Source organism: Kogia breviceps, chromosome 2 (genome assembly GCF_026419965.1).
Source record: "Kogia breviceps isolate mKogBre1 chromosome 2, mKogBre1 haplotype 1, whole genome shotgun sequence".
Lineage (NCBI taxonomy): Eukaryota > Metazoa > Chordata > Mammalia > Artiodactyla > Physeteridae > Kogia > Kogia breviceps.
The window spans coordinates 197703183-197718987 of NC_081311.1; the positions used below are offsets into that span (position 1 = coordinate 197703183).

The 15805-nt window shown below is 41.3% G+C and overlaps 1 protein-coding gene across 3 annotated transcripts in view; it reads right to left on the reverse strand.

Annotated features, from left to right (window-relative positions):
• The window catches only part of IQCA1 (IQ motif containing with AAA domain 1), a 171929-nt gene that overhangs the window by 59922 nt on the left and 96202 nt on the right, over window positions 1-15805 (reverse strand). For all 3 annotated transcript variants that reach the window (XM_059053485.2, XM_067027217.1, XM_067027215.1), the window contains exons 10-11: window positions 11487-11593; window positions 11221-11322 (exon numbers count right to left, since the gene is read on the reverse strand). In XM_059053485.2, coding sequence (XP_058909468.1) covers window positions 11221-11322; window positions 11487-11593 — 209 coding nt within the window. The remainder of the gene's footprint in view (window positions 1-11220; window positions 11323-11486; window positions 11594-15805) is intronic.

Consider the following 15805-nt stretch of genomic DNA (forward strand, 5'->3'; position numbering starts at 1 on the left):
CCTCCCACAGCCAATCCAGCTTTACTAGAAACCTCTAATCTGTTCTGTTGCTACAGTTTTGTCCTTTCAGGAATGTTCTGTCAGCAGAATCATAGAGTATGTTACTTTCTTGCTTTTTTTTTTTTTTTTTTTTTTTACAGTACGCGGGACTCTCACTACTGTGGCCTCTCCTGTTGCGGAGCACAGGCTCTGGACGCGCGGGCTCAGTGGCCACGGCTCACAGGCCCAGCTGCTCTGCAGCATGTGGGATCTTCCCGGACCAGGGCACGAACCTGCATCCCCCGCATCGGCAGGCGGACTCTCAACCAGTGCGCCACCAGGGAAGCCCAACTTTGTTGCTTTTTATTCATCATAATTCTCAGGAAATTTGTCCAGGTCATTGTATGCATGAATAGGTTGTTATTTTTTTTTTTATTGCTGTTTCTAGTTTTGGGCTATCATGAGTTGATTAAGGTGCAACAAATGTCTGTGTGTGTGTGGAAGTTTTCATTTCTCTGGGATAAATGCTCATGGGTGCAATTGCTGGGTTCTATGGTAGTTGTATGTTTGTTTTTTTAAAGAAACGCCAAATTTTGTGCAGAGTGGTCATACCATTTTTTACACTCCTACAAATCATGTAAAAGTGCTCTAGTTTGTTCCCCATTATCTTAGGCAATTGGTGTTGCCATTGCTTTTATTTTAGCCATTCCCATGGGTATGAAGTGATTTCTCTGTGGTTTTAATTTGCATTTCTCTAATGGCTAACGATGTTGGACACCTTTTCTGTGCTCTTTTTCCCTCTGTACATCCACTTGGGTGAAATGTCTCATGTCTCCATGTCTCTTGTCCATTTTATAATCGGATTGTTTTATTTTCTGACTGTCGAGTTTTGAGAGTTCCTTGTATGTTCTACATACTAGGTCTTTGTCAGATATGTGCTTTACAAATGTTTTGTCCCAGTCTGTAGCTTGTCTTTTCACCCTCTTAACAGGGTCTTTCACAGAGCAAACAGTTTTAATTCTGATGAAGTTCAAATTTTCCTCTAATGGATTTGTGCTTGCAGTGTTAATTTTAAGAACTCTTTGTTAGCCTTACATCCCAAAGATTTTCTCCTATATATTTTTTCTACAACTTACAGTTTTACATTTTACATCTAAGTACATGATCTGTTTTGAGTTATTTTTTGTACAATATGTGAGACTTAGCTCAAGGTTCTTTTTTTGGTCTGTGGATGTCCAGTTGCTCCAGCACCATTTATTGAAAAGGTTATCCTTCCTCTCTTGAACTGCATTTGCATCTTTGTCAAAAATCAGTCAGGCCTATTTGTGTGAGCCTATGTCTCAGTTGTCTGTTTTGTTTCACTGATCTACAGTTTAACCCTCTACCAATAGCAAACAGTCTTGATTACTGTAGCTGTATAATAAACCTTGAAATTAGGTAGATGGATTTTTACTTTATTCCTCTTTTAAAAAATCGATTTAGCAATTCTAGATTCATTGTCTTTCCATATAAATTTTAGGATAATCTTGTCTATGTTTATAAACTATCTTTCTGGGATTTTGATAAGAATTGGATTAATCTTGTATATTGATGTGGAAAGAATTGACATTTTTACATTTTGTTTTCCAATCCATGTGCATAGTATGTTTATCTATTTAGATCTTCTTTGATTTCTTTCATCAGCATGGTGTAGTTTTAGCATACAAGTCCTACACACGTTTCGTTAGCTTTACACCTAAGTATTTCATTTTTGAGTGATTTTAAGAGATATTATATTTTTAACCTTGTTGTCCATCTGTTCATTGCTAGTGAACAGAAATATGATTTTTATATGTTCCTCTTGTACCCTACAACCTTGCTGAATGCACTTTTTTATTTCTAGGAGTTTCTTTGTAGATTCCTTGAGATTTTCTAAATAGACAATCATGTCGTCTGCAAATAGGGACTGTTTATTTTTAAAATTTCCTTTGCTTGTCCTACCACACTGGCTAAAACATCTAGCACTATGTTCAATAAAAGTGCAGTGAGTGGACACACTCGCCTTACTCCCAGTCTTAGGAGAAAAGCATTTAGTCTTTCACTGTTAAGTAGAAGGTTAGCTGTAGGTGTTTTTGTAGATTCTCTTTATCAAGTCATGGAAGTTCTCTAATTTTTCTGAGAGATTTATCATGGGTGAGCATTAAATTGTGTCAAATGCTTTTTCTGCATCAATTGATATGATCATGTGATTTTTTTCTCCTTTAGTCTGTTAACATAGTTGATTCCATTGTTGATTTTCAAATATTGAACTAGGCTTGCATTCCTAGAATAAACCCCACTTGGTCATGGTTTATAGTTCTCTTTATTTTTGCATTCTATTTGAAAATATTTTAAGAATTTTTGTATCTATATTCATGAGGGATATTGGCCTGTATGTTTCTTTTTTTTTTGTACTGCTTTTGTCTGGTTTTCACTTAAGGGTAACACTAGCTTGTTATAAAATGTGTTGGGAAGTGTTTCTTCTAGTCTGGAAATGACTGTGTAGAATTGGTGGTAATTTACCTTTGAATATTTGGTAGAATTCTCCAGTGAAACCATCTGGCCCTGGAGATATTACCTGGGGAATTGTTTTAATTACAATGTAACTTCCTTAATAGATGTAGGGCTAGTCAATTTATCTATTTCATATTAAATGAGTTGTAGTAGTTTGTATTTTTAGGAATAGTGTGTTCATTTCGTGTAAGTTGTCAAATTTTGTGTGTAGTTGTTTGTAGTATCCCTTTATTATTCTTTTGATATCTGCAGTCGTAGTGATACCTCTTGTTTCATTCCTAATGTTGGTAATATGTGACTTCTTTTTTTTTGTCAGTCTTACTAGAGGTTTGTCAATTTTGTTGATAATTTTCATAGAGGCAGCTCTGTTTCACTGACTTCCCTATTGTTTTTCTGTTTTCAATTTCACTAATTTCTGCTCTTATCTTTTTCTTCTTTTTGCTCATTTTATGGATTTTTTTTTCTTTTGCTCTTCTTTTTCTAGGTTCTGAAGTTCTGAAGGTGGGAGCTTAGATGATGGATTTGAACTTTTTCCTCTTTTTCTAGTGTATGTGTTTAGTGGTATAAAGTTCCCTCTCAGGACTACTTTATTTGTGTCCCAAATATTTTTGATATCTTGTATTTTCATTATGTGTTTTGAGTTCTCTTGTTTCTTCTTTGTCCTATGAATTAGAAGTGTGCTGTTTAGTTTCCATGTGTTTGGAGATTTTCATATTATCTTTCTGTTATTGATTTCTAGTTTGATTCCATTGTGGTAGGGGAATGCACTCTCCATGATTTCATTTCTTTTCAATATGTCGAGATTTGTTTAATGGCACCAGATAAGGTCCGTCTTGGAATGCATTCTGTGGGCACTTGCAAAGAATATGCATTCTGTTTGTTGGGTGGAGTGTTGTATAAATTTCAATTAGACTCTGTTGATGGTGTTGTTGAGTTCTTCAGTATCCTTGCTGATGATTTTCTGTCTAGTATTCTATAAGTTCTTGAGAATGAATGTGGATTTGTCTGTTTTTCTTTTCAGTTCTATTGGTTTTTGCTTCCTATATTTTATAGTTCTGTTGTTTGGTGTATGCACATTTAGGATTAATATGTCTTCGATGGATTGGCTCTTTTATCATATGTAAGTTCTTCCCTGACTTTGATAATTTTCTTGGCTCTGAAATCTACTTTATGTGATACTAGAATAGCCATTCCTGCTTTCTTTTGATTGTTTGCATGATATTTTTTTTCCATCCTTTTACTTACAACCTGCTTATATCATTATATATCAAATGAGGTTCCTGCAGACAGCATATAGTTGGGTCATGTTTTTAAATCTACTTTGGTACTCTCTGTCTTTTAATTGGTGTGTTTACACTATTTACATTTAATGTAATTGTTGATATATTAGAACTTGTCTACCATTTTATTATTTTTTTGTTATACTTTTTATCTCTTTATTTGCTTTTTCCTGTCATCCTGTAGGTGACTTGACCATTTTTAGAATTTCATTTGATAGTGTTCTTTGAGTGTATCTCTTTGTATACTTTTCCAGTGGTTGCTCTGGGTGTTACATTATATATGCATAGTGAATCAGAGTCTACTCATGTCACATTTTGAGTGAAGTAGAAAAATCTTAATTCCCTTTACATGCCTTTACCCATCCCCTGTCATTTGTAATATTGTCTTAAATATTTCCTCTGCATCACTGAGAACCAAGTCCAACAGTTTCATAATTTTTGCTTCAATCAAATAACATAATTTAGAAAGGGAAGAAAAGCCTATTCTATTTACATATATATATATAAATATATATATATATATAAATTTTTATTGGAGTATAGTTGACTTACAATGTTGTGTTAGGATTTCTGGCTTTTCTTGAGAAGTTGGAAGATCTGGCAGGACAGGGTATGCCATCCCGCCTGGCAATCGCTGGCCAGAGCTGAGCCATGTGTGCTGTTTAGTTCATCACAGTCCTCTGCCTGCATCTCTCATTTATGGAACTTGACTGACACTGAAGGCATTTGAGTTTGAGACTCCCGAGGTAGATGATCCTTGGTTACATCACTGAGCACCTGCTACCTCTAGTATTTCTGAAGTACCCAGGAGGTCCATGACATGGAGTGTTTTGTGATTTCACTGATACCCAGATTACCTATATTTTTGGTCAACAAGTTATTTCTTCCTTTCTGATGCTCCAGGGTTTTTTTTTTTTTTTTTTTTGAACCATTTTCTTTCCATTTAAAGAAGTTCCGTTAGAAATTCTCTCAGGGTGAATCTGCTGGTGAAAAATTCTCTTAGTTCTCCTTCATCTGAAAATATCTTGATTTCTTTTTCACAGTTGAGGAATATTTTTGCTGGGTATAGATTCTGGTTGGCAGTTATTATATTTCAGCACTTGAAAAAGTATTGTGCTCTTTCTTTCCGTCTCAGTTTCTGGTGTGCAACCCACAGTCATTTAAGGTGTTTTTCTCCTATAGGTAAAGGGTCATTTTTTTCTCTGGCTGCTTTCCAGATTTTTTCTTTGTCTTCTGTAGTTAGAAGATTAGTTATGATGTGTCTCAGATCAGATGTATTTAGATTTACCCTCTTGGGTATTCATTTAGCTTCTTGAATCTGCAGGTTTATATCTCCTGTCAAATTTGGGAAGATTTCAACCATTCTTTCTTGAAGTGCTCTTTCAGCCTCATCTTCTTTCTCTTCTCCTTCTGAGATTCTGATGCCATGAATATAAGATTTTTTTTAATAGTCCCACAGTTCCTAATTCTCTGTTTAGCTTTTTTTTTTTCCAGTTTATTTTCTCTGTTGTTCAGATTGGATAATTTCTATTGTTCTATCTTCCAATTCACTGATTCTTTCCTCTGTCTCCTCTGTTCTGCTGCTGAGCTCATCCAGCATTTTGCATATTGTACTTTTAAGTTCTAAAATTTCCATTTGTTTCTTCTTTATATCTTCTACTTTTCTGCTGGGGCTTTCTGTTTTGTTTTGTTTTTTTTTTCATTTGTATCTAGCAGCTTTATAATTACTCATTGAAGCATTTAAATCATGGCTACCTTAACATGTTTGTCAGGTAATTCTAACATCTCTGACACTTCAGACTTGGCATCTGTTGTCTGTTTTCCTTCAGTCTGAGATCTTCCAGGTTCTTCTATGATGAGTGACTTTCAATAAAACCTAAACATTTTTGTATTATGTTATGAGACTCTGAACTTAATTTAAATCTCTTGTTTTAACTCTCTCTGACACTGCTCTGGCAGGGGAACAGTGTGTGTGTGTGTGCGTGTGTGTGTGGTGTGCTGTTACTGCCAGGAAGGCAGAAGTCTAGGTTACCCAATCCATTGTGGGAGGGGCTCCTTATATTTCTGGGTGGGGGTGGGAGTTCTGGCTCTCCATGTGGTCTCCACTCACACTGAGGTGAAGGTGGCCTTGTTACTTACCATTGGGAAGTGGTGAAGTCCTGACTCTCCACTAGGTCTCCTCTGATCCATCGCAGCAGGGAAGGAGGGGTGCCTTGTTATCACTGGTTGGGGGTGGAGTCCAGATAAGATTCCCCATGTGATCTCCACTGACATAGTGGATGGGAAGGCTTCACAGCCAATGGGCAGGAATGAAAGTCTTTGTTCCTTATTTGATCTTGTCTGACACCACTCCAGTGAGGGTGTTGGGTTGTCTCCTATGTCTTCATGAGGGAAGAAGTCTAGGCTCCCCATGCAGCCTTTGCTGGTGTGCACTGGAGTGGGGCCACATTTTTTCTGTGGTGTTTGGATGGTGCAGGGTGGTTATTAGCTAAAGCCTGTTTTGTCTGATACTGAGTTACACTAGCTAACTTTTGGCTAGTACTTTGATGGTTTATAGTTTACCATCTATAGTTTATAGTTTATTTTCAACATATCTATTTGTTATGTTTAAAGTGTGTTTCTTATAAATAGCATATAGTTGAGTTTTGTTTTTTTCCAGTCTGGCAATCATTGTCTTTTAAAATGGAACATTTAGTCCACTTATATTTTAGGTAATTATGGATTAAATTAATTGGATTTAATTCTATCAAATTCATATTTGCTTTCTTTTTATTATTTATTAATTTTCGTTTCTTTTTTTTACTACTTTTCCTTTCCTGTATTCTTTTTGATTAATTATTTAAAATTTTTCTGCTTATCTTCACTATTACTTTTTTGCTATACATTTTAGTATGATTTAAAAAATTGTAAGATACATAATTAATTTATTACAATTTACCTTAAATTAGCTCTTTTTGGCTCCCTGAACAATGCAGCAATCTCACAAGTCCATTTACTCCTACCCAACTTTTCTGTTGCTGCTGTTATATATTTTCTTTGTATGTATGGTACAGACCCTTATTCTTGCTTTAAAAACCAGAATATTTTAAGAATAGTTAGCTTTTTATACTTGCCCAAATTTTACATTTTGAAGAGCTGATTATTCCTTCCTACACTTCTGTTTTCTCATCTGGGATTATTTTCCTTCAGCCTGAAGAATATCGTTTTAGTAATTTCATAGTATGGGTCTGCTGCTGCTAAGTCAAATCTGATTTTGTTTGTCTCTATTTTATTTTCATTTTTGAAGGATATTTTCACTGGGTATAGAATTCTAGGTTAGCAGTTATTTCTTTCCAGTCTCTAAAGATGCTATTCACACTTCCTTCTGGCTTCCATGGTTTCTGTTGAGAGATTTAGTAGTCTTTCTTATTTTTTGTTATCCTGAAGGAAATGTGCCTTTAAAAAAATCTAGTAAGAGTTTGCCTTTTATCTTTGACTTTCAGTATTTTGACTGTGATGTGTCTAGATGTGGTTTTCTTTGTAATCATCCTTCTTGGACCTCAGTAAGGTTCTTGAATTTGTGGCTGTGTGTATTTCATCTGATTTGGAAAATTCACAAACATTACATTTTCATGTATTGCTTCTGTTCCATTCTCCTCTTTTGGGGCAAATTCTAATTACACATGTTACAACTTTTGACCATGTCTCAAATCTCTCTTCTTCTCTGTTCCGTTTTTTATAGTATTTGTTTTTTCTGTACTTCAGTTTGGATTTCCTGTTGACTTGTTTTTGAGGTCAACCTGCCTTTTGCTATGTCTATGCTGTTGTTAAACCAGTTAGAAGACTTCTTATTTTTGGATACCATATTTTTCAACTATAGAATGTTTATTTGTTTCTTTTAAACTTAGATTCTAAATTTCTATTTAAATATGGCATTTTTTTCCATTTATATATGCTAGCACTCAGGAATGCAAAAAATAGAGCCAGTCAAGAATCCTATCCTCAAGGAGCTTCATGGCCACTTCAGGAACTCCTATGTGCTTAAAGTTTTTGTGATTAGAACAAGAGAGGAGCTCGAGAGAGAGAGAGAGATGGCCTCTGAGAGTCAGGACCTCACTCAGTGATGTCATAATGGGGGTGACAGCAAATCCAGGGTTGATTCACAGTCCTGCATATCTGCAAACTTCTTTTGCAAGTACAGACTCTTTGTCTATCTTATTATCTTCTGTATCTCAAGTGCCTTGAACTGTACCTGGCATGTAGTGCTCAATAAATACTATTAAATGAAACCATCAGTAAAGATGATACGTCCCCCAAGATCTGATTTTGGATCTCTAAATCACAAGAGAAGGGGGAATAGACTGCAATGTAAGTAGATTAAATTATAATGTGAAATATAATTGCCAAGGGAAACAGACTCTGTAGCCTTCCTTCTTGTAAGAAAATGAACATGAAACTACAATAACTCATCAGAAGGTTGCTTGTTGAGTATGGAATAAGCAAAGGAGGTCGCTGGATGCTCTGAATTGCTACCTATGCCATACTGTGACATCTTGAGGCACTTATTTAGCCTATAGGGGTCAATCTGCATAGGATCTAGATTTGATTAATTCATTCATTCAATATTATGTGCTGAGGACTTGCTATGTGCCAGAAAAGGTTACAAAGGTGAGCAGAAAAGACAGTCACATAGTCGGTGGACTCATGGCCCTTCAGTAGATTTGGGAAGGCAGAAAGAAACAAAATGATCTCACCAGTAAATGTAACATTAAAACTGTGATAAAGCACCAGGAAGACATGGTACTCAGCGTCAAGTGTATGTGTAGCAACCAGACTTACTTTGGAGGTCCCAAAAGGCTTTCCTGAGGAAGAAGGGCTTGGACTGAGACCCCAGAGATGAGTAGGGGTTAACTACACTAGGGACTGAGGGTGTGGGGGTAAAGACAGTTCTTGAGAGGGAACAGCATGTGCAAAGGCCCTGTGGTGGGAGGGAGCACAGGGTGTTTGAGGCCCAAAGAGGAAGGTCAGGGTGCTGGAGTGCAGCCAGGGAGGAGAACTGGGTGATGAGCCTGAAGAAGAGGACACTGGCAACGTTGGTCATGGCCTTGTAAGCCTGTCGTCTTTATCCTTGGGGGAACTGGGGTGTCACTGAAGGGTTTCAGCATGGAGTGCTAAGGTCATATTTATATTTCGAAAGGAGCACTCAGGTTGCTGTATAATCTCTGATCCAGTCACTGTTTCTGGATAATGCTGAAATAATACTGCCAAATTCTATCCCTCTGAGTCCTCTTTCTCCTTTTCTATGTTCAAGGTTGCCCATTCCCCTTCTGCTAATGGTCTTCTTAAGGAGGGGATTTAGTACAATTAATTAAGTTTCAGCTTATGAAATGAAATCATATTTATGTCTCCCAAGGTCATTTGGATTGGAATTTTGAGAACTGAAAACTCTACAGTTACACAATTACCATCAATCTATTGGGGTACCCTGAGTGCATCTATTTATTGTGTGTTCAACCAGTTTAATTCCAAGAGAGAAATTCATAGCAATTTCTCACCCTGTGACATGTCATGAGTTAGGACGTGGTGAGGGCAGACACCAGGCTGCAAGGAGTGAGAGGGGGCAGCAGTACAGAGGGTGCCCTCAGTTGTTGGGTAAGAGGAGGAAGCCTATTCTCAGCTGGAGGCGTACAGTCACCTCCTGGCTTCATTTCCTGTTTTGTTTGGCTTGATGTCCATGTTCATTCATGAAAGTATCACTTTCTGAAGACGTGAAATTCATTCATAGGGTCAATGGGAGGCATATTGATTTCCTGTTGATGAGGGAATAGCCTATAGAGAGCCCTCAGTGGGCTACAGAGATGGAGCCTCAGTAGAGGCCCATGAAGGACATTCAGAGTCAGAGCTAAACTGTAAACTGTAAAGTCAACACAAAAAGCATTAGGATAGAGCCACTGTAAAGACACCATACAGCCCCTGGGCTGGTGAAACTAGTCACTAATGTAGCTGGGAGTGTGATAAACTCTGAGGGAGTGTGTGAGTCCCAGGAAGAGCTGACGGACCATTGAACTTGAGAAAGCCTTCAAAGGGCAAAGGCTGCCCACAATCCTGCCAGCTCCTCTGCCTGGAGTATCCTGGCCCCAGAGGTGGGGCTGGCTCTGGATCAACGTGGACCATGTTCACAACACTTCTGATGCCAGATGTGCGGCGTTCTCCCCCGCCAAGCAGTTTTCTGCAACACCAGCTGGGGGTCCTGCAATCTGACTCAATTCTGACACTGACTACCTGGAGATAGAGTCAGATCCCACAGGTTAAGGGTGATGTCCCACCAAACTGCTCCCCACCCCATCTCAGATGCCAACTGCCAAGTCCATGTTGTCACCTATGTTTCTGACCAACCGGCTATAAACCCCTCCTCAGGCTTCATTAATTTGTGAGAGTGGCTCACAGAACTCAGGGAAACACTTACTTCCATCTACCAGTTCATTAAAGGATAAGATAAAGGATACAGAAGAACAACCAGATGACGAGGTATGTAGGGTAAGGTCTGGGAGGGTCCTGAGTGCAGGAGCTTCTGCCCCTGTGAAACTGCAGTGTGTTACCCTCCCAGTATGTGGATGTGTTAACCCACCTGGAAACTCTCCAAATCCCATTATTATTGGGGGTTCATGGAAGCTTCCTCATGTGGGCTTGATCAATTATTAACCCCATTTCCATCTCCTGTCCCCTCTCTAGAGAATGGCGGTGGGTGGAGCTGAGAACTCCAGGCTTCTAATCATGGCTTGGTCTTCCCTGTAACCATCCCCCACCTGGGAGCCATCTAGGAACCCACCCAGCATTGCCTCGCGGTAACAAAAGACGCTTCCAGTGTGCTTCTCACTTAGGAATTTACAAGGGTTCCAGGAGCTCCCTGCCAAGAACCAGGGGCAGACACCAATATGTATATTTTCTATTATCTCTCAGGACCCTAGTATGTGAACATGGAATATTGGAATCCAACTGGCTACTCTAAACCACTATGAGACGGATGGGTAGCAACTGAAAATTCAATTCATCGGATTCCCCGACTCACAAAGAACCAGCTCATGGCCACTGGCTTCCCCTACAGAGCTTCTACAGGGAGAGAGAGTGGGCATTTGAGACACATGCCCCAGCTCCCCCGATAGGTCTCATCCCACTTGTGGGGCTTGGGTACCACGGATCTGCAGTGATGGGGGACTGGGAAAGTTACTCCCAGTCTGTTGGATTTATCTCATTTATGAGCCCACAACCCCGAGGGCTACCCGGTGGACCAAGGTAAATTCACCAAAGGTAGGCACGTTTCCCGGAGAATCAGCCTGGGACAGCCAGGGTCCGCGGGCAGCACGCCTGGACGGGTCACCGCCCACAGGGGCCGGGCTCCTGGTCACGGTTTGCATCTGCCCTCTGCTTCCCGTGCATAAGAACCACTCACCTTTTGACTTCCTTTCTTCCTTCCTGTTTTGCCCGATAATTCCTTCTCTCTGTTCACAGCTAGTTTTAAGTTTTTTAGTTCCTGTCTCATCAGCTCGTCAACCTAGGTGAATACAAAAGACCCTAGGTTTAGGTGACTTCGCATGACTTGTGTTTTCTTTGTGAAGTTAAAAATAGCTTAAATTCTGGGTAGGTTATTAACAGGAAATTGTAACAAAGCACTGCAGTGAATGACTTACTGGGACTACAGCATAAAAGCAGTCTTACCTGCAGCCTGATCTCCGACTCCAATTCTTTCCGTTTGTCCTCTTTGATCAGTTCGGGATCGTAGCCCTGGGGGACATTCCACGATTCATCTTTATTCTTCCACAGGTCTGTACTCCAGAAGGATAAAGAAAAAGAAAATGAAATTTTTTCAGCGTGAAGACTAATGTCGACTTAAAAAAAAAAGGTACAACATGAGAATTGTGAGTCACGTTTTATTTGGGGCAAAATGAGAACTATAGCCTGGGAGACAGCGTCTCAGAGAGCTCTGAGAAACTGCTCTAAAGAGGCAGGGGGTAAGGTTAGCCTATATGTGATTTTGGTGAAGGGGGAGTACATGCAATTGAGCACATATTTTTTTGCAGCAGGTTTTCCGCTAGTCACGAGGAGCAATCGTCACCATGAAGGATTTTAGTGATTTTTCTAGACACAAGGAGATGCAAGAATTGGGCTCGCAAAATTGGCTCCTGAAAATATCTAACTATTCTGAAGACCTGCTCGGCCAGTTTTTCCCAGAGCACAGAGGGCCTCGTCTCTGCTCTCCACCTTGAACTCCTTTCAGGGGGTGTCGAAGGTCAGCAGCCGCAGTGGCTCATGATTTAATCCTTGTCAAGGTAGATGGCAAGTGCCCATTCCTTTGTGGTTGATAGTAAGGAATGCAGTTTTGTGATAAATAACACAAACTCAGTTTTCTGCCCTACACCCTTCTCCACTTCCCAGACAGAAGGATTGTGCCTGTATAATATCTAAAAAATAAAGAAGGAAACTGCTGATGTGAAAAGATCCAATAAAAAAGTATGAAACAAACAGTATTCTTCCATACGATTAAAAACATGTAAAAAATAATATGTTAACTGTGCGATTATACAGTTATAGGTGACTGTTTCTGTGATATGTTTTACATTATTTTTATTATTCAGATGATTCGCTGAAATAGGAGAGATTTTGTTGCTAGTTCAGCCCACCAGTAATTTACCCTGGCTCCTAGTAAAAGCCAACACTGAACGCACAAGTACCCACTATTTGCCCCTAATTCAACGGTTCTATTTTTGTATCACTTTTTGGATGTTTTTGAAATCATACACATTTTACATTTCTCTTTTGCCTGGCAGTTAGGAGGATGGTTAGAGAAATGTGATCCTAGAGGAAATAAGGGTAATTCTGTATCACTGGAATAAATGCAAATAAACCTGTTTTCTCAGAAGGGGAGTTCCAAATTGCACAGAGGTGCAGATTACCGGATCCTGGCTGTGGGCTTGGGGGATCTCCCAGGGGAAAAAGACTTGCCGGTTTGGGAAATGAGATCTCTTCCTTGAATTTGTGTTCAGAATGTGATGGAGAATTTCTGGAACCAAACCTGCAACCACCACTGAGCTGGGCCACTTTGCCGGGTACGCATAACTGGAGCACTGATGCCTTTCAAGTCTGGAAGGCAACCCAGGGCCTCGGGGCCCCAGGCAGGGGTTTCCCCACCTCTGTCTGACAACAGCTATGGCTTGGGAAGAAAGGGGGTCGTGCGGGGGCCTCGATGGCAGGCGGTGAACAACGGCATGGAAGTTTCTCAAGCACGGCCTCTCCTACAAGCACCGCACGGGATCCTGAGACTAGCCAGGACCGTGTCCTGCAACACAGCTGACCAAGAAGGGTGGCATTAGAGGACAGTCAAGGTCACAGGCAGAAACATACGTCTGGGCGCACCGGGAGCAAGAGGTGTCAGCTGTGAAGGCGGACAGCAGAGAAGAGAAGATTCTCGGAGAGTCAAGTGGGCAAACAGATGAGAGAGGAGGGTGGCATCTCCATGTGAAGTCATGGAGGCCGGGGAGGAGCAGAAACAACGAGAAAGGGAAGGAGAAGGGATGGGGCGCGGCGTGAGCCAGGAATGGCTGCAGGTCCTGGGGAGATGGAGCAAAAGGGCGCCGAGACGCAGAGACACAAGAAAGGGCGACCGGGCAAGGGCATCGTCCGGAGGGCTCCGGCAGGTGGAAGCCCCGTCAGGTGGATCCCCCAGGCGGCCACTTTCCAGCTGCTGGTCTCACAGTCTCCCCTTTCCTTGTCAACCATCTCCACCTCTCGAGGGGCGAGGAACCAGGCAGGACAGCGGCTACTCTAAAAGCACTTGTGCCCAGACAGCAGGCGGAAGTGAGGGCGCTGAGGACCACTGGGCGTGTCCTCTTAGAGGGGTCCGAGTCGGGACCACACAGGACGCAAGGGGAGCAAGACGGGATGTGGGTGTGCAGCTCCAGGTTTCCGGAAGTGTGGGTCGGGTCCACGGGCCACAGGCTGGAGACCCTGACGCTGCTCCCAGAGGCTGGCATGGAGATTTCTGGAAGCGAGAAGGGGTATCACAGGGTGATGGCCACACACAGGTCAGGCCTGGCTCACTTCCTGGACAGTTAGCTGGGCAGAAGGGTCGGCCTGTCTGGATTCCAGGCCCGGCGAGGGCTCTTAGGCTCACCGGCCTCCCACCAGCAAACCAAGGGCAGTGCGGCCTAGGTGGGGCCAATCCTTGGCTGGTCAGAGTCTGTGCCAGGAAGATAGCAAGGAGAAACCTACGGGTGATGCAAAGTTTCAGGGGCAGATTTTTGAAAATGAGGATGATGAAAGTTCCCAAACCTTTTCTAGGGTGGCCAGTGTGGATTTATAAGAAATAGACAAGAAACACATCACAGAGGGGGTAACATTTCAATAGAATTAATTCACCCACATGTCCTTCCCAAGCGGGGTGGCCACGTGAGAGATGGCCCAGCCGCTAGGGCTCAGACGATGGGACGGGATGATACGGCAGGAGAGGTTTGGGGCTGTGCTTCCTGTATGCCTGTCTGAGGGTGGCCTCAGTTTCTGCTCTGGCCTGAAGGCCTGTCCCCGCCCCGAGAAGGGGGATTTTGCAGTGAGCTTGTAAGGTGTGAGTACACAAAGGCGAGGCTGGCTCTCACGGCTTGAAGGCAACTGCTCTGTCTCTGTACATTTTTCTGAAATTTACATAAGCTTAGACTGTGGAAAACTTTGAAATGCAGGAATAATATAATGCTTCTTTTTTATGGGTTTAAAATTGTAAGCTTTCCCCTTTGAAAATACCATAACTGTGTTAAAGCGTGCTATTCACTAATAACAACTCTTTTCTAGCAGATTTCCCCCTTGTATGATGACTAAATCTCCCACAGCAAAACCCACCTGTTTCATTAAGATCTTTTAGAGCAAAACTGCTTTGTTATTTAAAGGAAGCGACACTGCTTTTTCACGGGATAGATTTACTAAGACTGGGAAGCAATGCGTTTCATAATGAAAGGAACACAGAATACTCAACAGAAAAGAAAGCAAGATATGATTATTTATGTAAAAGCAGTGGCACCTTGTGACATTCCCCACTTCTGGAGCTGTAACTATATTTTACAGATAAAGCAGTTCGTAGCAGCCTTTCCCGGCTTCACCTCTAGTTCATGTAAATGGACCTAGTTTTCCACTGCAGCTTTGTTCTTCTCATGACACTTTTGCACAGGGCACTTCTCAATCCCTTCAAGAATTTCATGGACATTTCGAAATGCAGGAAGCTGTTCACGGCTCTCAAAGGAAAACAACTGCCGGCTCTTTCCTACAGCAGAGAATGAGCTTTTATCCCAGAATTGGGAAAGCGGGAGCTGCTGCAGTTTTTGCGCGTCGAGGGGTGACCGAGAAGGGGGCTTAATCTCAGTGATTAAAATGCTAATGTTTCGTCTGAGAAGGAAAACCTTTTATTCTTATGAAAAGAATTCTCAGATGAAAACATTTAATTTCTGTACGTTACCGAAGACCTGACAGATAACTCATCAAATGCCCCAACAGCCAACTAGGAAAATCACGCTTCATGTTTTCTGCTCCCGAGTGGCTTTGCGTTTTCAGAAGTCTTGATGGAAACATATTACACACTAGGTGTGGGTTGTTTCAAGAGCTTTGCTGGGTGGGTCTGCAGGCTTCCCATGGGAACATTAGATGTCCCCCAAATTAATTACTGTTTTTATCAAAATAATGCATGCACCTTATTTTAAAGTCAGAGTATTGAAAAGATTATAATAAAAAACCTCTGCCTTCTAGTTACACTGTCCAGTGGCATTAATTCCCACATTCATTCATTCAAAAAGGCATTGACTAGATTCAGATTTATTCATAAATCTGATCTCTTTGTAAATTATGAAATTCATGCCCTGCCCTCGTGGATCTGGCACCCCGCCCTCCCAGCCCCCTGCGGGAAGACAGCAAACGCACACACGGAAGTCAGAGGGAGGTGAGTAAAGTGGGGTCAGGGGCGGGCACAGGTGAGGCAGGAGAAGGCCTGAAGGGAAAAGCAT